The following is a 22075-nucleotide window of genomic DNA, read 5'->3' on the forward strand; positions in this document are numbered from 1 at the left end:
GTCCATGCCAGTCTCTCACCCTGTCACATCTTACCCCTCCCCCTCCCCATATCCTCAAGTCCATTCTCTAGCAGGTCTGTGTTTTGAACTAGGTGATTATAAGGTTAGGAAAAAGCAGTTGATGAAAGAGATAAATTTAGAAGAGAAAATGTTGCCCATATATTATATACTAACCAATATATTATTGCCAATATATTATAGACTAACCAAAGTAGGATCATGAATTTGCCTCTGTGATTCATGTTACAGAACATATTTTTCTATTAGTGGTTTTTACTAGGAATTCCATATCCACCAAATAAACATCTAACCAGCTCTAACTGCCTCTGATACTGACATCTGAGAAGAGTCCCTTAGGGTCCACAGGGTGGGTAATGTAATGTAGAGGACCAGGTCCCCAATATATTAAAGATGCTGTTAGTTCATGGCAAAGCTTTCATCTGAACAGAACCTAATGCCCATCTTCCTATAGAGTACTGGGAAGAGGGTGATAGAAATAGCTTCCTAAAAGCATGTCAATTATTTAAATTAAATTTTAAATAAGGGGCAGTTAAAAATTATAAATAAGGGGCAGAATGAGGGTGTAGACATGTCCTGCTCTTGTCATAGTGTTTGGAGAGACAATATATGCTGCTCTTGCCTCTAAGGTAGATTGAACATTCAGTCAATTAATAAGTGTTCACATCTGGGAATCTATATTGACTTCAAGTAGCTTGACCTATTTCCAATTACAATTAGAAAAAAGCAGTTTTGTTTTTTTTTTAAAAAAGAAGCTGCAGACAAGTTTATATTCCTAACAGATTTTATTCCTGCCCCTTGATAGTAACAGTAAAACAAGCTAAAAATTTTTCCACCTCAGTAGAATTTTGAGCTCAGAAACCAAGCTTGCCATTTGCAATTAGAAACAGAGCAGTTTCTTTGAGAAACTTTAAGAAAATAAAAAGACTATAATTTGGGAAAAGGCACCCAAAGAAAGCTCTAAAAATTGTAATTGGTTATACTGGGTATCCAAATAAATAAGACCTAATAAAAGAGATGGCAAATTCCTACCTTCCACGTTAACCAGAGCTTAAAGATATCAACATGTCGGCCACACTGAATACTTTTATGCCCAGTGTCAAAGTCAACATTGTAGAGTTTATCAGGCTGGAAAAGGTATCCAGTTTGCATCTGGTTACATGCTCCCAGAAGACCCCGAAAAAGGAATAATATATCTACTATGTAAGTCATACACATTTCAATAAAAAAACCACAATTATTTATTTCAATTCACTTAGCGTTTCTAAGTTACATGCCTATTTAAATAGAATTTTTGTTTATTTTATATAAAAAATTATGTTACTTTCTTAGGATTTTAGTGTATTAAGTTCTTTGGATTTATTTGGAACAGTAGATGGTGTAATTAGATTACTACTTGTCTGTTTTTCTTTACCTTTTCTTAAAAGCCTTGACGTTTTTCTGCTCTTCTGAAGTTATGTGGCTATCGTGTATTGAAGTTAACAAGAACTGGGTGCATGGTTCACTTTAACTAAACTCTCTCATAAATCAACCATCTAGGTGCCAGTCAAGTAAACTGCTCTGATGGCCACAGGAGGTACAGAATAAAATAATCCGTTTATTTAATTTTGTGCTTTCCTAGCCATTTCCTCGCATATAAAGGATGTTGAAAACATTCCTCCTCAGTGTTGAAGAATGGAGAAATATTATTAAAAGATAATCAATCACTAGACAAAAGCAATGTTTTCCATCACCCAGTTGAAAAGAGGCTTTTCTCAAAAGATGTGTGTTGCCACAGCATAACAAAGGCTAAACCTGTGTGCACTGACTGGGTATAGTTTAAATAAATACCAATTATAACTGTTAGAATAAGAAGAAAATAACAATGTATCTATTATGTGTCTATTATATGCTGGACACGTCACAACTATTATATCATTTGATCCTACAGAAGACTTATGGCATACCTACTACTATTATATCATTTTTATAGATTGAAGAAATGAAAACTTTACCATGGTAAGTAATTTTCAAGATCATATATCTATACAGTGATAAGTTTGGGAGCTAACAAAAGGGGAGTTTGTCTGGGAGTCTACAAACTCCAATTTCTAAGGGAAGAAAACTCACACTCTTGTAGGAGCAGCTTATGGATCTAGGGAGAGAACAACAGTGAGGTGTGGGGGGAATGGAATAAAAACGATACCTTGCAAAGGAGAGTACTTTATGTACCCTGAATCCAAAACCAGTCAAAGATGTCACAGAAAAAGAAAACTACAGACCAATATCACTGATGAACATAGATGCAAAAATCCTCAACAATATAGTACCAAGCAGACTCCAACAGCACATTAAAAGGATCGTACACCATGATCAAGTGGGGTTTATCTCAGATATGCAAGGACTCTTCAATATATGCAAATCAATCAATGTGATACACCATGTTAACAAATTGAAGGAGAAAAACCATATGATCATCTCAATAGATGCAGAAAAAGCTTTTCACAATATTCAACACCCATTTATGATAAAAACCCTCTAGAAAGTAGGCATAGAGGGAACCTACCTCAACATAATAAAGGCCATATATGACAAACCCACAGCCAACATCATTCTCAATGGTGAAAAACTGAAACCATTCCCTCTAAGATTAGGAACAAGACAACGTTACCCACTCTCACCGCTATTATTCAACATAGTTTTGTAAGTTTTAGCCACAGCAGTCAGAGAAGAAAAAAAATAAAAGGAATCCAAATAGGAAAAGAAGAAGTAAAACTGTCACTGTTTGCAGATGACATGATACTATGCATAGAGAATCTTAAAGATGGTACCAGAAAGCTACTAGAGCTAATCACTGAATTTGGTAAACTAGCAGGATACAAAATAAATGCACAGAAATCTCTAACATCCCTATACACTAATGATGAAAAATCCGAAAGAGAAGTTAAGGAAACACTCCTACTTACCATTCAACAAAAAGAATAAAATACCTTGGAATAAACCTACCTAAGGAGACAAAAGACCTGTATGCAGAAAACTATAAGACACTGATGAAAGAAATTAAAGACGATACAAACAGATGGAGAGATATACCATGTTCTTGGATTGGAAGAATCAAGCTTGTGAAAATGACTATACTACCCAAAGCAATCTACAGATTCAATGCAATCCCTATCAAGTTACCAATTGCATTTCTCCCAGCACTAGAACAAAAATTTTCACAATTTGTAGGAAACACAAAAGACCCTGAATAGCCAAAGCAATCTTGAGAAAGAAAAACGGAGCTGGAGCAATCAGGTTCCCAGACTTCAGACTATACTACAAAGCTACAGTAATCAAGACAGTATGGTACTGGCACAGAAACAGAAAAATAGATCAATGGAACAGGATAGAAAGGCCAGAGATAAACCCACACACATATGGTCACCTTATCTTTGATAAAGGAGGCAAGAATATACAGTGGAGAAAAGACGCCCTCTTCAATAAGTGGTGCTGGGAAAACTGGACAGCTACATGTAAAAGAATGAAATTAGAACACTTCCTAACACCATACACAAATAAAACTCAAAATGGATTAAAGACCTAAATGTAAGGCCAGACACTATAAAACTCTTAGAGGAAAACATAGGCAGAACACTCTATGACATAAATCAGAGCAAGATCCTTTTTGACCCACCTCCTAGAGAAACGGAAATAAAAACAAAAATAAACAATGGAACCTAATGAAACTTAAAAGCTTTTGCACAGCAAAGGAAACCATAAACAAGACGAAAAGACAACCCTCAGAATGGGAGAAAATATTTGCAAAGGAAGCAACTGACAAAGGATTAATCTCCAAAATATACAAGCAGCTCATGAAGCTCAATATCAAAAAAGCAAACAACCGAATCCAAAAATGGGCAGAAGACCTAAATAGACATTTCTCCAAAGAAGATATACAGATTGCCAACAAACACATGAAAGGATGCTCAACATCACTAATAATCAGAGAAATGCAAATCAAAACTACACTGAGGTATCACCTCATACCAGTCAGAATGGCCATGATCAAAAAATCTACAAACAATAAACGCTGGAGAGGGTGTGGAGAAAAGGGAGCCCTCTTGCATTGTTGGTGGGAATGTAAATTGATACAGTTCATTATGGAGAACAGTTTGGAGGTTCCTTAAAAAACTAAAAATAGAACTACCATATGACCCAGCAATCCCAATATTGGGCATATACCCTGAGAAAACCATAATTCATAAAGAGTCATGTCCCACAATGTTCATTGCATCTCTATTTACAATAGCCAGGACATGGAAGCAACCTAAGTGTCCACTGACAGATGAATGGATAAAGAAGATGTGGCACATATGTACAGTGGAATATTACTCAGCCATAAAAAGGAACGAAATTGAGTTATTTGTAGTGAGTTGGATGGACCTAGAGACTGACATACAGAGTGAAGTAAGTTAGAAAGAGAAAGACAAATACCATATGGTAACACATATATATGGAATGTAAAAAAAGACAAATATTTCTGAAGAACCTAGGGGCAGGACAGGAGTAAAGACATAGGCATAGAGAATGGACTTGAGGACACGGGGAGGGGAAAGGGTAAGCTGGGAAGAAGTGAGAGAGTGGCATGGCCATATATACACTACCAAATGTAAAATAGATAGCTATTGGGAAGCAGCCGCATAGCACAGGGAGATCAGCTTGGTGCTTTGTGTGCACCTAGTTGGGTGGGATAGGGAGGGTGGGAGGGAGACGCATGAGGGAGGAGATATGGGGATATATATATATACAGCTGATTCACTTTGTTATACAGTAGAAACTAACAAACACACTACTATAAGGTGATTATACTCCAATAAAGATATTTTTTAAAAAAAGAGTGAGTGGGGAGTACCAGCTCAGGCAGTTTATAATGGGAAGACGAGCACTTTATTTTTAAATCCAAATCCACTGGATTGTTTGTGAATAAGAGAGAAAGAAAACAAAGCTATGAATGATAGCTACATAAAGTGTGTGTGCATTTCTGACAACTAAGTAGAGATAGGAATACTCAGGTTGAAATTTATAATTGCATCTCTCCTTGGAGGAGATCATGAGCTTATCTTCTTATATAGTGTTACATTTACTACTGATGGAGATAAAATACACAAACTTATAAGTAAAAAATATTTCATCCAACCATAAATTTGTGCTTTTTATGATAAAAATATATCACTGTTATTGATAGTCATCCATACTTAAAATGAGTCTTATTTTGGCCTTACACTCTGGGATAATGAATTGGCCAGTGGGCCAGATTTGACCCCAAAGAGATCTTTTGTTTGTTCATTTGTTTCTGGTGTTTTTAAAGGGTGGGGCATGAATGAGCAGGTTTTCTATAGTCCTTATCAGTGTCCATTGTCTCATCCCAGATCTTATCCACACATTGACTTACTAACTGTTGCCCTTTAGTCATTTGATTTTGTGGCAGTTTAGTTACCCAGTGGTTGCTAATTAAAGATCAAAGGGGAAGGATCAGTTTTCTTCAATAGGGCAAATGGTGCTGCACTATGTTAATTCAATGAGGCCACAATTATTTTGGTTTTGAACATTCACAATGAAGCTAATCATTACCAAGACGTCCATTATGTCACTACTTGAAAATAGAAATTATTTACTTTTTCCCCAATCAGGATAGCAGAGCACTGAAGAGGGATACCCATGAGTTTATGTGGATTCCAGATCACAGAGTTGGCCCTAGGTGACAAAACAGCTCCAGTTAGTACTCACGGTCTAATGAGAGAAAACAGAAGCCTAAATAGGTTCTTTCACTTGCACAAGCAATGGCCGGGGTCTCACCTTTCAGTGCCACTGAGTTTATAGGAGTGGTTTCTGGACAGCAACAAGCCACCTCCCCAAGCTCCTGTAACAGATACAAAGGATTTGTGTTCCTATTCCTTTTTTTTTTTTTTTTTTAACATCTTTATTGAAGTATAATTGCCTTACAATGGTGTGTTAGCTTCTGCTTTATAACAAAGTGAATCAGTTATACATATACAATATGTTCCCATTTCTCTTCCCTCTTGCATCTCCCTCCCTCCCACCCGTTCCTATTCCTTTTTAAATAGCACTGACTGCTTTTTCCTATGTTAAATTTATTCAAAAGTTGCTGAAGATTTGTTATTCAAGATAATTATAAACTTGGCTATAATTATCCTACTTAGAAGACCAATATGCATTTAAAAATTTCCTCCTATGAGTTTTCATTGTCTATTCATGACATAGTAAAGTGTTTTTTCTAATTAATTCAAAGAGATACCTTCTGTGTAATTTCCAGAGACAGAAATTTTTAAAAGTTGGCATCAGATTTGGCAAGACTACAGAAAAATTAAAATATCTACCATATTATATAACTTTAAATTTGTCCAACTCTGGTCAAAGCCAAAGACATTTTTGCCCAAAGTCATTGTACCAAACTAATAGCATCAAAACTTTTGATTTCCATAACAGCTATTAATTAAAAACGTATATTAGAGTAATGGGCTAAGTCCTTTTGATTTAAAATTGGTTTAACTATTTCTTTAAACTGATTTTCTAAATTGTTGGTTGAATATTAATAGAGGTTTAGACTTTTTTTAAACACTTGATACATTTGTAGCTCTTTCCATGATAGTATATTAAGTCTAATTTAAGATAATTTATGCAAATAAGACTATTCTTTCTTGATATTTATTCTTTATAAAAATTAGGGTTACGGAAATTTTTGTCTTGCCTGCAATGTCAGTTAAGAAATTTTAAGGACTATTCATAGGATACATCTTTTTAAGAAGGTGAATCATGACCCAGACTCAAGGATGTGACTTACATCCACATGCATCCAGAGCTTGTGCATCTCACAAATATCTGCGATGTCGTGGAGTGGGTAGAAGGCCCCGAACACTGTGCTGCCAGCTGTGGCAGTGACATAAAAAGGAGTTTGGCCCTGGTGATGACAAAAGCTGCATCATTCTTACAAGCTCATGAAGTCCACTCCTGTGCTAATATTGCTACTTAACCATTACAATTCTGGACATCAGGTAGCTGGATAACTTTGACTAAGGGCATTAAGTACTTAATAATTTCAAATACTCAAAGGTACCTACAGTAATGGAAAAAGTAGCTTAACCATAAGATGAACTAATACCACTACCTCTGAGTCTCAGTTATTGTTATTTCTCTCTGAATTTATTTTCAGAAAATCATACCACAACAATAGAGATGACCAAACCTCTTTATTAGTAAATATCCTGATAACTTTTCTTTTGATAGTTAACAGAAACAAAATTATCAGGAAATACTACAATGTTAATTATTTCACTTCAGTTTTAGAAGAAATTTCCTACATTTAGGGATTATTTTATTTCCTTTAGCAATTATCTTATCAATTGTTTTCCACTAACAAAAATAGGTGAAGAAAATTAAGATGCATTTGTGTGTTAAATATGGAACTTCAGAACATACCTTACTTTTAGCTTGTAATATATTTTTCTCTAACTCAGCTGGAATCATCTTTCCCCTTAAAAATGAAAATACACATTGATTTCTTATGAGTGAATAAACAAACCAATTCTACCAATTAGAAGAATACATAATATTCAAGATTAAAAAATTAGTTTTTATTGTCTCCCAAAGGTATTTATAGGTGTAAAAACAGCTATTAAGTAAATGTTTAGTTCTTTAAAAACCAATGTTAAATATCATGTTATTTGAGTTAAAGAATGCTTAGTTTACTATTCAGTCATCTTAAAGTCAGCATTACTTACAAATCAGAAGATTCTGATTTTTCTAAGAAAGATACACATTATTCTTTTCCTTCTTTCTTTTCTTTCTTTCCTTTCTCTCTCTCTTTCTTTCCCTTTCTTTCTTCCTTTCTTTCTTTCTTTCTTTCTTTCTTTCTTTCTTTCTTTCTTTCTTTCTTTCTTTCTTTCTTTCTTTTCTTTCTTTCATCTACCTAATTATTAACCTTTAATTATAAAGACTTCTTAGTATCAAGGTAGAAAAATCAAGTATCCAAATTGGGGGAGTGGGGGAAAAACATGGCACAAATTCAGGTGGCCTCATATTTCTTCACAGAGAATTTCTGGGAAAAAAAACCCAAAAGCCAATATTTTCCTACTCCATCCAGTTTTCAGACTAAAATCCTGTCTTTTGATGATTCACAAGAAGCATTTCTCTTAAAGTCAGGAATAAGATAAGGATGCTCACTACCATCAATATTATAGTATTTTTTTCTGAAGAAATACCTATTAGCTAGCTAGATGATTATAATGATGATAGATAGATAGATAGAAAAGAAGAGGAGGAAAAAAACCTAATTTGAGTACATATGGTTGTATACCTGGCATTCCTAACATTGTTTATTGAAAAACTCTTGAAAGTAATAAGAATGTTGAGCAAATGGGTGGTTACAACAGTAAATTAGGTTCCTATTTTTTTAAACTAATTGTTCTGAACAAACATAGAACATAGCCTATTCATAGCAGTAAAAAAGATATAAAGTATCTGGGGGAGGGATTCTCAGGAAATGTTCAGGATTTATATAAAGAAAACCAAATGACTTGAGATAAGTATTGAATTATAAACTTATAAAACATATTTGCAAAATATTTTATATTTATATATTTTATAGTCCAAAACTTTTCAATATATATTTTTTACAAGCCAATAAATAATAAACCACCAATAAAATATGGGCAAAGAACATGAACAGATTCATGGTAATACACAATTGGCTGGTCCATATATTGGATATACATTGTCCCAAATAACTAAACGTCATCTTTGTCTATCAGAATTTTCAAGTATAGAAGTATTGATAATATTCAGGCTTCACAAGGTAGATAGGAGTATCAATTAACTGAAAAATGTTTGAAGGGCAAATAAAAATCTTTATGAAATTGTAAGTGCAGACATTCTTTGAACCAATAATTCAACTTGTAGAGATTCACGTGAGAAATATTCAAACACACTCAAATATATTTATATAATTATATTCATTTAAGCATTGTTCTTAAATACTAAAATCTAGGTGAAAACCCTTTCAAATAAGATTTGTGAAATTATGTTACATTTATAAAATGGAAAACTCCGAAGTAATTAAAAAAGAATAAGGAAGGTCTGTATAAATTCATGGGCTAAGATTCCTAAGATATATTCTAAAGCCAAAAAAATTAAAAGAATAAGTTGCAGATTACAACACAGAATTTGATATGCATAAATGTATAAATACATTTGATATGCATCAAAATGATCTTCCAGAATATATGTATTTGTAATATAGGTTATTTATGAAAAGTAGGACTCAAGACAAATGGAAATATATTTTCACTCTGCAGATTTCTAATGCAGTTGAATTTTTCATCTCCAAACATCATTATATTGCTAACTGGATCTACTTAAAACAAGGAACGGACATGTGACAGTCTCACTGATTTAGGGCTATACTTAGTAAAGAAGTCTTAACCGTAGGATAGGATACCTTTGGTGCTTGTTTCATAATTACTTCTAGTTAAAATTATTGAAACTAATATGGGAGAGTATTCTTGCTAAAAATTGGGATAAGAGAAAAATGGGATTTTAACCTTCATACCAAGCATGATAATAAAAAATTTTGAGAATGTATTAAGGAACATACCTTCCATCACATTTTACTTCAATTACGTTATCAGTTCCCATACCAAGGATTGCTGCAGCTTTTTTTTACTGAATAATGACCCTTGGGCAAAAATGAAAACAAGAAAGGTATTAATTCTCCCTCCTTAAATCATCACTTACACTAGTGCATCACTCACACTAGGGCTTATACGCATAGCTTTGCATGGGTTTGTGCATGGCTATATATATATATGTATATATATACACACATGCAAGTAGAGTTCTCAAGGCATAGTTCCAGACCCTTATCATGACATTTGTTGAGATGAAGAAGGTTGTAGTACCTCTTTCTAGGAGGTACTGTCACAGAACAGGACTCTTTAAATGCAGGAGTTTGAATATTCTCGTTCTCTGTATACACATGAATCGTGTCATTTATAAATTTAGTGACAATATCCTCCAGGTAAATCCTTACATGTTATGGACAGGTTTAAGTCTTGAATTTCCTTTTTTTTTTTTAAAGAATGAGGCCTGAAGAAATGAATCAATTCTTCTTCTGCTTGCAGTTTTTAATTTTGACTTTGACATCAACTTTGATTTCTTGCCTTCTAGGTGACTACTATCTCCTTGTATCATTTGCATAATGTAAACAGTATCAGTAAGATGGAGGTGACAGCTCAAAGATAAATTTGGCCTGGGTTATTTTTAGCTGCCCGGAAAAGACCAGATATATGAGAGAAACAAGTAGAGAAATTTAAAACCCTAACCATATTTTCATTTCAATGGAGAATGCATAGATGAAATAGGAAATGTTTTTTTTTAATCTGCATTGTGGAATTTCAGCTTATTTGCTCATTATATTTAAAAAGTATGCGTGAAATGATGAAAATGACATTTGTAAACAAGCATCTTCAATTGTATTAAGTTCTATAGTAAATTACATTAAATATGCAGCAGTGGTCTCTAATTTGATAATATACATTTATATAATGCCAATTTGAGTTCGGCAAAGGAAAGACATTGCAAACATGGGGACATTTTAAAGAAAACTCTGTGTTTCCAAGTACTTTTAGATAGAATTCTCAAGCTGGGACTACAATTACACTTTACGATTATAAATGTTACCATGGTAGAAAAGAAAAAAGTGATCGGATTTATTAGAGGGATGAATTGATTTTTTAAAAATATGTATTGTTAGTAGGCACAGGGTTGGAACATTAAAACTAAAGGAGACCTCAATGGATATATTGTCAGTATCAGAAACATTTGGCTGAGGACCTATAAAAATAAAGCTTTCTTGTCAACTGACTCTTACAGTCCTAACTGGAAAAAGAAAACATTAAACACATTCTCGTTCTTTTCATTCAACTTTAAAGTGAACCATTATATCTTTGAATTTTCTATGTCTTGCTTTTTTTTTGGTAAAGGTAGCAAAATGTTTTATATTTATAATCACATTTTTTCTGTTAGTTTCTCCTATGTTGAAATAAAATTTTAATGCTGACTTATCTGTATTGCTAATCTATAGAGTCTATACCAACTGGAAAGTTGTTTTTCCCCTTTCCAATATTAATCCATAGATCCAGACAGAGATTACTGAATATATTTAATGGAAAAATGAAGCTAATATTCTCAGTCTTTCAATTACTTTATCAGTGTATCTTAGAAGACTCTTAAAAGTTGGAAAAATCTAAACTTGATACTTACTTGTTCAGAAACAAATAATACAATGCATGGAAGTGCTGTCATGCCTTTTGTTTTTATCTCTGGATATTGCTTATAATGAGCTACTAATATACCATAGAGATTTGATATACTCCCACCTATGGAAGAGAAATCGTGACTGTTAATCTAGTTTCAAAAATCAGAACTGTTGATTGAAATCATGACAATTTGAGAGTTTTCTGAAACTAAAATTGTGCCAAATTACTGATGTCATTTTTAAAATAGCCTTCCTTGAAAGTGTTAAGAGAAAGCTCAAACAACGCAATTCACAACTTTAAGATTTCTAAAAACTTTCTTTATAATTATAACCAACACAACGGCTTATGAAAATTTATCTCTTGAAAACAGTCATATTATTTGAAATATATTTTGAGTGTCTCCTGATATTTCTTTTCGCTCATAAACATTTTTCTTACCAGGTGAAAATATTCCATCTGCTTCTGTTTCTCTCCAGCCAATAATTTCACACATTTTCTTAAGAAGAATTGTTTCCATGACAGTAAATACTGGAGCTATTTCATAGGTAAACCTATAATATAGAAATTCTACTGTGAATTATATTACATGGAAGAGGATAAATAAAATCATGTGCTAGATAAGATTCTACACATTTTTGTATGTTATAATAGGCTGTGCAAGAAATGGTTAAATTTTATATGTTCTGAATGGTCCCTTCCAGATCTAGAGTGCGTTAGTTCCACAAAGGAAGTATCAAGGTTTCCATGGTTTTGTGTGGTAGCTGGGAATTTCATTTTCCACCAAAAGGAATTTGAAAGTAGCTCCATCCCCTCAGCACACACACAACACTGTTTGGGACAGAAAATGCCCAGTTATCAAGAAAATATTTACACATTTCCTAGGGGACAAGTTAGAAAGACAGATATCTAGAGCTACAGACAATATTTTGCAGAACCTGAAAGAGCCTTTTCTTAAAACTGATTGATAAACATTTTTCACCTAAAGACTGTACCATGAGCAAACACACCCCCAAAAAAGGCTAAATACGATTATGTTTTCAATAACAGCTTGAAGCAAGTAGACGTTACAGGAGCCACATGGGCCCCATGGAAAAGAATTCAGAGAGCACTGTTACGGGCACTCTCCTCTGAGTCTCCCTGGGAAATTAGCTCCAGAGAAAGAAGCTGGGATTTAAAAGAAGGCTCTAAGCTTTTCCCTATATGTATCCTATGCAATAAACAGTGATGTATGTGCAATGAGCTCTGAAATCAAAAAGTGGGTTCAGTTATTCTCAAGAAATCCTTTTATTTGTCCTCAAAAAATTGTAAAGACCTCTCTAAGTGTAATTATACATGATGCCGGTATCAGGCACCACGTATGTGCCACTTCAGATGTCCTCAGCTTTCTCTGTCTCTAAGGCCTTTGGATGTTATTCAGGCCCAGCCACCACTGTGACCACTTTCACTCAGACTCACCCACAACCCAATAGAGAGTCGCCTCCCACCCACACTTGCAGTCTCTGACCTTCAGCCCCAGGGTCTTCCTTTTGCCCTTAGTATCACAAGTCATGGAATCAGCTGGTAGTCCCAAGAATGCCCAGTTATTATGTGTGGGGAACTTAACATCCCATCGTGCAGTCCTTTGGCTGTAAGAGACCTGGTTGAGAATAAATTTGTTCCCCTTGCTTCCTCCAGAGGGACTGACCTTAGAAGCAGTCACTTACAGGGGGGCATACATCCCAGGAGATCATGCACTCACTTCTGCTTATACCAAGTGGTAGCCAGGTCTAAAATGCCCCTCATGTTACCCTCTGCCCTGTCCTGACTCCCTTCATTTCCCCCAATCCTGCTCTTCTGCAGGGCATGCCCTAATAAAGTGTTAATCTATAAACTCTGGCCCCGGGCTCTGCACAAAAACGCAGACTAAGAAAATCCATTACCTATTAGAATTAGGCTTCTAGTTCCAAGAAGAACAAAGTTTACATAGCAAGCCTACGGATGTCCATTTCAGTGAGGCTCATTTCTGCCAGTGTTCTGTCAATTTCAGCTTCTATACACATTACATTTTTGATCCTATTTCAATTCCATGGAGTAGACATTATTATTTTCAGACAACGGAGACCCATTAAATGGTAGAATTAGGACTTAAATTTGGTTCTCTTTAATTCCATCTCACATGCTTTTCCATTTTCTCAAATTATGGTAGGAGATATCCATTCATTAAAATGAGAAAAATTCAAAGGTAAAGAACCCTCTCTTAAATCCTTTATCTTTGTATCTTCCATGTATTCTTTCCACTATTTCTCTGTTTAAACCAAGAATCTATATTTTCTTCACACAGAGAATGATTAAGTTTCATAACAATGGGATTCCAAATAACGAAGCAAGATTTATAAAATGATTTTTGTGTAATAATTTATATAACATATAAAATGCATCATATAGTCTCAAAAGATATAGGTTTTTAAAGTATTACTCTATGCATGTTTAAAGGGCCATAATCAAGCAATAAGAATTAAAACTAGCAGTAAACTGTGCAGGTTATTTTTATATGCATTTCACATCTATAAATCCCTGTGCATCATTAAAATCCCAATGACAACTAAACAGCTAAAATAAACCACAGTTTTCCCACATAGCAAAGCAGTCACTTCTCATAAAGGTTTAGTTCTTGGTTTTAAAGTTTAAATTTCTACCACCTATCTCTTTTGATTGCTAGTTAAATTATATTAACATCTGACACAGACTGATCCTTTCAATTTCATATCCAATCATTTCCCTATCCCTTTAACCTTGAAATATATTGCCCTAAAATTAATTTTACTTCAAAACGTTGCAGCAGTGTATCTAATTTTCATATAACTGTTAAGTTTTGCTGTGGAAAAGTTCAAAATTTTTAAGGAATCACATTGGAGTTCAATTTAACTTTCCCTTAATAGTTTACTTTCTTCACCTTCGAGCAGATTGAAGTTCTAATTTATATTCAGGAAACTTTTCACATACTTGTCTGTGTCTTTTTTCGACTATGTGCTCTGGGCTGTTGTGGGTAGTGTTGAAATGATTCCAATCCTGGAGCTGGACTCCCCGTCTGCACACTAATAACTCAGACTAAAAAACTGAACGTTACTACTTACCAGGAAATTCAGATCCTGAGATTTTCTAGAGAGAGACTGTCCAGAGGACCAGTCAAAATGTCACCCAGGGAACAGGAACCATCTTCTTTGCATTTCTCTCGGGGTATCAACTATTTGTTTCTGATATAGCAAACATCCTATCCAGCCAAATGTTAACTTAATGTTAATGTTGTAACAAAGCAAAAGAAACACCATTCACATTATTCAGATATATAATTCTAACAAAATATCTACAGTGTAGAAACTATTGATATTTTACAGAAAACCTAGGAAGTTTGCCCCTACAAAGTATAGCTAGCAACTGTCAGCACAGAGATTTGACCCCAGACCAAACCCCAGATCTTCCAACCTTAATCTCTTCATTTTGTTATAACAACATGGCATACCATTTCTTCCCACCTAGTGACTTTCTAAATACAGCCTGTCATGTTATCATTATTTTGTATTGTGTTCAGGTAATGTATGTTTTTACTTCAACATAAAATATTAATATGTAAAGCAATACTAATTCTTTGCTTTCAAAATTAATGATTTCAATGATCTGGGTTGTTTGAGGCATTTCTAAATAAATGGCTCTCTATATTGAGGGAATTGAATTGTAATTTGTATTTTTTAAAATTTATTTATTGATTTGTTTTTATTTTTGGCTGTGTTGGGTCTTTGTTGCTGCCTGCAGACTTTCTCTAGTTGTGGTGAGCGGGGGCTACTCTTCGTTGCGGTGTGTGGGCTTCTCATTGTTGTGGCTTCTCTTGTTGCGAAGCATGGGATCTAGGTGCATGGGCTTCAGTAGCTGCGGCTCGCAGGCTCAGTAGTTGTGGCTCACGGGCTCTAGAGCGCAGGCTCATAAGTTGTGGCGCATTGGCTTAGTTGCTCCGCGGCATGTGGGATCTTCCCAAGCCAGGGATCAAACCCATGTCCCCTTCATTGGCAGACGGATTCTTAACCACTGCGCCACCAGGGAAGCCCTGTCATTCATATTTCTACATTCTGTTTGTTGACACATGTAATTTATATTCTCTTCTCAAAAGTTCTCACATTTTCTCGAAGCCTACATTGTGAAAAATGATTTTAGAATATGGACTAATAGGGACAAATAATTCCAAGTTGAATTTCACAGGTTTTAGTGTAACCTGGCCTGAACCAGATCTATAATATCTGTGCTAATTGACTGACAGCAGCTTTAGAAAATCAAGGCAACTCTCAAGTTTTCCTAGTTACGTAAGCCCGAAAACAGCCAAGTAGTATCCAGTTTATTACAAATAGTTGTTATAATGAGACAGCTTAGTTCAATAACCAAATGAAATACATATGTAGTAGTTGATAATTAAACCAACCAGTTTTCTTGGTATTTTAGGAACTAAGGATTTGAAGGATATATCAGGTCATATAACCTGGAATTAATCAGTCCCTCCCAGCCTAGCCAAATCACCAAACTTGAGGGTACTATGAAAATTGCAAACAAGAAATGGAAGAAAAATTAAAATGGCCATTAGGCAAATGAAAAAATTATCAATCTCAAAAGTAATCATGGAATATCATACAATACATTACTTTAATAAATTCTTAAAATGTTAATACTGGTAAATTAATTGATAATTAATACATTAATAATATTTTAATAATAAAAGTATAACATTTTACCCATTGGATTGAACAAAAAGTAGAATTTACTTACTTAAAATAGTAGTCCTAAAAAAAGTCTAACAACACTTAAAAGCAAGACTTGAAAAGATAAAGTTGACCCAAAAGTAAGTTAACTACCTACCAAAACAAAACTCAACACACTGAAGGATGACAATATCTATAAACAAAATAACATAAAATTCACAATGTCCTGATTACAATAAAAATGATAAAATATGCATAGAAGCAAAAAAAAAAAAAAAATGTAACCCACTACCAGGAGAAAAATCAGTAAATAGAAACCGAATCAGGAATGACAGATAATAGAATTAAGAGATGAGGACTTTAAAAACATCTATTACAATAAATATATGCAAGGATTTTTTTAAAAAGAAAATAATAAAAAGAGAAATGGAAACAATAAAACTAAATTAAATATAACTTCTAGGGCTGAAAAAATAAAATATCTGAGATTAAAAGTTCCCTATAATGGCCTAATAGAAGATTGGAGGTTATAGGGGGAAAAAAACCCCAAAACTAACAAATTTAAAGTAAAGGCAATAGAAACTATCCAAACTGAAGTTACAGAGATAAAAAATGCTGAAAAAATATGATCAGAACCTAGCCATACATGCAACAAAATAATGAAATTGAATATATCCTTAATAGGGATTCCAGAAGGAAAGGAGCAGCAGAAAAATATTTGAAAAAATAATGGCTAAAAATATTTCCAAATTTGATGAAAACTACAGATCCCAGAAAGCTCAACAAATCCCAAGGTGAGTAAACAGAAAGAAAACTACACCAGGATACATATATCAAATTTCTGAAAGGTATTATTTTTAAAAACTATAGCAACTAGAAAGAAAGATGCATTAATTACAGGGGACTAAACAATAATGATGGAGAACTTCTCATAAGAAACAATGTAAGTCAGAAGGCAATGAAAAAGCTTCTTTAAAGTACTGAAAGAAAACGAACACTGAAAACTAGAATTCTATGTCACAAACAAAAGTGAATTTGTTGACAGCACTACAAAATGCATTAAAGGACGTCCTTCACGTTAAATAAAAATGATAAAAAGATATTTTAAAAACTTGACTCTACACAAAGGAATGAAGAATATTGGAAATAATTAATGTATGGGTAAAGTTATCAGGTTATTTATCTTATATTAAAATATTTTAAAAAACCATTTGTCTTGTAAAGCAAAAAAAAAAAAAAAAGGTAACATAAGGACATAAGAGCAAGGACTGCCTGTTGGATTTGGCAGTATAGTGCATATTGGCTGTGATTGCTAAAATGTTGTAATGAAATATTAACAACAGGAACCAGTCTGTAGTGAGTTGACAAAGAAATGCTAGTACTATTTTTATTTTGGAAAATAGAATTTTTTTTTTATAAAAACCAGGTTATTTATGTTAATATATATAATAGTTTTATAATTGTTGCTTTTAAATAAATTGATAAATATTTTTAAATTTATTAATTTTAATTGATACTTCTAATATAACCAAATTATTAGATATAACCCACATAAAACAAATTCTTTGAGGTTTTCAATAATTTTTAAGAATGTAAAGGGATCCTGAGACCAAAAATTTTAGAACTCTTGCTTTATAAGATGCTGCCTTCATAAACATCGATGTAGATACAAAATTATTCTGAGGTAGAAAATAGGATTTCCAATGGTATTGTCTTATTTAAAAGGAGGCAATAAGTTAAATTTCTTTTTCCTCATGAAGATTTATTATTCATTCTTTAATGATGGACAGGTATGACAACTATGCCTAGTGTTTGCATTTGAATCTCAAATGGTCATTACTGAATACAAAGAGGAAAAAAATAACACCTGGATATCATAAAATAAACCAATAACACAAATTGGCTCATGAATATTTATTTGCACATTAATTCATCTATAGATAAAACAAATGAATAAACTCATGAATATTCCCTGAATTATTTATCTATGGGATCTTTTGTAGAAGATGTATTATGCAAAAATTTTGCTCCTTACATAAATGACATTTGAATAGTTAAAAAAATGCTCTCCCATTATAATCACTGGATACTACCATGCTAATAAAAGCAAAGATGAAAAATGGGGATTTACATAATTGAACACCATTTGAAAATGAGATATTAGCTTGATTCTTGTTTACACATTAGAAAGCTTTAAAACTGTCAGAGATGGTGATGATTAACCAGAAGAGAGCAGAGGATAGTACATTATCTCTCATCTCTCTAGTTTGTAATGGGAATCAGGATGGAGTTCTATTCATCTATTAATTCTCATTCACTTAGCCTCCAGTGTGATCTGTATATACAAGATGATAGGACCTTGTGTATATGTCCAAAATATATTTATTTCCTTGTGAGAGTTTGAGTTAATCACTGATTAAGTTTATCTATTTTGCTATTAACTCAGTTTTGCCTGCCTTCCCCAAATTTCCTTTATTATTTGAAGTCCTACTTATTCTTACAGGACTCCCCTTAGTCTTTCTCAATATCATAAAATGAAAATAGTTTTCTGTTTCCTTATTATTGATATAGAATATTTTAAGTTTTATTCTGGGTTTTTACCTTAGAGTGTTTATTATATATCTTGCAATGTAATTACTTTTATACATTCTACTTCACTGACTACGTTATCAGTTCCTTGAAGTAACTAGCATTGTGTCTTTCTCACCTTTGTTTATGATGATCTGGTGCAAAACTGAGAACTTAGTAGTTGGCTATCTTGTGTTAATGAAGTTAATTAAACAACCTCAGCGAGTTCTAGCAGCTTAGTCCAAATCTCCTGGTGTGAGGACCAAAAAATAAATTTTATCCAAGGAAGTAAACCATCAAGATAATAAAGATATCAAGATACAAGATAATAAAGCATTTTTATATTTTGTATTATTACTGCATAGGAATTTAAGAATACCTTATTTCTTACTATAAAAGAAAAAATATAAAATGTATGTTCTTAAATCTTGGGATAAATGCTAAATATAGTCTCTTTTTTTCTCTAAATTATATCAAGTGCTAATTACTAAATATTAGGTTATATGAAGAGATAAACTGTTCGAGATGTGACCTAGAATTGAGGCATCTACAGTATCTACGACAACAAGGTTCCACTTTTAGGGGGGGTCAATTTTTAATCATATCTTTACCTCATTCATCTCCTAAGTTGCCAACAAGATCTCAAAAGCCTCCTAACTGAATTTATTCTCTGTAATTATGTTTTCTTCTAATTCTACAGACCACAGCCAGGTGAGTTACATTCATTTAGTGATTTATTCAAAGGACATTTATTGACTATAATGTGTATGTAGGGGAGGAAAAATAATTTTCTGTCTACCCTTCTAGTTTCTTGGCTGAGACCCACCTGTAATAAAGACATATTAACAGGAGAAAAACAAAAATAAGTTTAATAACATGTCTACCTCATGTATACATGAGAGTTACTCAGGAAAAACTTTGTAACTCCCAAAATGGCCCAAGCCACAGCCTTAAATACCATCTTTAGCTAAAGACAAAAGAAGATGTTGGGGGTTTGGGGGAGACCAGTTATGGAAGGTTATCAGGAGAAACAAGGGTATGATTGTTATGCAGATTTACACCATTGCCTTCTCCACTGATGAGAGTTTCTAGAGATTTAGTCATCTTCCTTTTCCAGTTACAGAGAGGGAGGCATCAGAGAGCTCTGATCATGAAATTGCTTCCAATCTACTACCATGATTATTACTATGACTATTCCTTTGCAACCAAAAAAATATGTTTTTGTTTTTGCCATTTCTCATCCTACTATCATTCTTCTGCCTCATCATTCACATCCTCTCATTGGAAATATTTCCTACTCTGATACTATCCTGTTGACAACCTTCCTGTGTAAATTCTCACTTTCACAGAAAGCAGCAAATGGTGTTTCAGAGGAAAAACAACCTTGGATTTTATTCAAAGTGGAACAGTTATTTTCTTCCTGACAAACTATAGACTTGCAAAAACAGAGTGATTTACCTTTTGATTTTTCAAAACCTTGAAGTAAATAACATAGAATATGTAGGATTCCTTGCTGCTACTAGAAACCATAAACAACTTTCATCAATGAAATGGTGAAATGTACATTTACACTGATTTTCTCTTGATTACCCTACCTCATGCAATCGTCTAATCTAGACTTTCCACATACTGCTTTTAGATTAATTGTAGTTTTTGGTTGCCAGCCAAGTTTAATTATGAAAGATACAGAAATGATTGTAATAAATACTATTTAAGGGATTGTGCTGTAAATAAATTAGTGACCATTTCTTTCTTATAATTAGGAGAGAGGTTTCCATACATAGGGTAGTATTTTATATACACATAGGATAAAATTGTAATTTATTCTACCAGAAAACTCATCAGTTTGATTTTATTTTAGATTAAGTCCCACCAGTCTGGTGTAGTGTCTCAACAGTTTTCCTTTTCTGCTATGTTTAATTCTTCAAAACTGAATTATCTTAAGGATTTTTTTAAACCTTAAATGACCACATAAGGATTAGTTGTTTCTTTCTGGAGAAAAATCATGGGGAAAAAAAAATTTCCCTATTCAGAGCAGATGCAAATTATGTTTAAACAGTTAAACATTTCTCTGTGTGTCTTTGTTCATATTATTCCGTTTGCCTGGAATACTTTCCCTTTTTCATACCTAGCCAATTTATACTTCAAAATCAGTTCTAATCTTATCATATTTATGAAGATTCCTTACTTCTGCTAGAGTTACTTATACCTTACCTACTTCTCCCAAGAGGCACTTGAACCACTATAGTCATATAATTGATTGCGTCATAGCAACCAATAAGTACAAACCAAGTACAAACCAATATCTTCAACTAGAATGTGATCTTTTCAGGGTTAGAAATGGTGCTTACTTTATTCTGTATTTCTGGCCTTTAGCATTTGCCTAGGATGTAATTTGCATTCAATTAAGACTTTTCAAATGAACAAAAAAATTATTTCATCCTCAGAACTGAATCTCTGAGAGTAAGAATCGCTTCCCTTCGAATACGCTGCGAGGAGGATCCCTAGTCATCCTCTTTTTATTGAGATGAGTTTTACCTGGCTTTCTCCGTCTAACCCAAAACGAATTTCCCCTCTGCCCAAACTGGTCACCATAATGCAAATGTGAATGAGTCCAGCTGATCTGAACCCAAATCCTAATTCACTTTTTAAAGTTAACACTGGCCCTCAAAAGTTACTTAACTCTGAGTCTCGATTCCACCTATGTGCATCTCAGCAGTCAAGTCTGCAGTATCCTTGCATCCAGGGAAGGCTGAAGAACGGTGACTGAGGAAGGGATTTGAAAGAAGGTGGGAAATGTAAGAGTGAAACTCTGAGATAAAGACTCTGGATGAGCGTAAGCATGTACGATTTACTTAACTCCATTTCCTAAATCATCAAATCGTTGTTTTTTGGGGTTTTTTTTTTCATCATAGGACAGCAGTGGCAGGAGTGGAGCTACAAAATCAGGAGGTTGAAGGAGGACCCAGAGTTCATGACAGACTTTTGTGAATTTACTTTGCATGAGCAGTAGCCGTGGTGAGCAAGCAGTAAATGTGGTCGAAGTGATGAATGATCAGTGTGACTTTTGCATCACATGACACCCTAGTTATAGTTTTGGAGAATAAAAAAAAAATGTTGGGAGGAATGTATCACTTGACACTTAGATATTTAATAAATTCACTTGTTAATTTTCTTGCTTTAAAGGTATGAATTTTAATAATTGTGCAGTACTAACTTACAATATAGGGAGATGAAAAACATTGTAAACTACATGAAGCAAACTTAAAATCGACATTTATAACTCAGTCATAGCTACAGTCACTCTCTTTAGTTCTCCTTTTATTTACTTTGATGCCACTGTAGGTGAGATGTACTCCCCCACCCCAAACCCACCACTGTTTCCTTTTCCAGATATTTCTCCAAAAATTATCTTTCTGCCCTCCACTTCTAGGTGCACTCTGCAATCTTTTCATCCTTTGCAACAAACAAGCC

At 33.7% G+C, this 22075-nt stretch overlaps 1 protein-coding gene across 1 annotated transcript in view; it reads right to left on the reverse strand.

Moving 5' to 3' along the window:
- Positions 1-22075, reverse strand: part of LOC309639979 (glutamate decarboxylase 2-like) — a 150187-nt gene that overhangs the window by 20206 nt on the left and 107906 nt on the right. Inside the window, exons 2-8 of the mRNA XM_082417988.1 lie at positions 14426-14562; positions 11751-11863; positions 9650-11432; positions 7477-7531; positions 6838-6958; positions 5836-5896; positions 5655-5733 (exon numbers count right to left, since the gene is read on the reverse strand). Coding sequence (XP_082274114.1) covers positions 5655-5733; positions 5836-5896; positions 6838-6958; positions 7477-7531; positions 9650-9690 — 357 coding nt within the window. The 5' untranslated portion in view covers positions 9691-11432; positions 11751-11863; positions 14426-14562. The remainder of the gene's footprint in view (positions 1-5654; positions 5734-5835; positions 5897-6837; positions 6959-7476; positions 7532-9649; positions 11433-11750; positions 11864-14425; positions 14563-22075) is intronic.

Source organism: Balaenoptera physalus (assembly GCF_965194825.1).
Source record: "Balaenoptera physalus genome assembly, chromosome: 12".
NCBI lineage: Eukaryota > Metazoa > Chordata > Mammalia > Artiodactyla > Balaenopteridae > Balaenoptera > Balaenoptera physalus.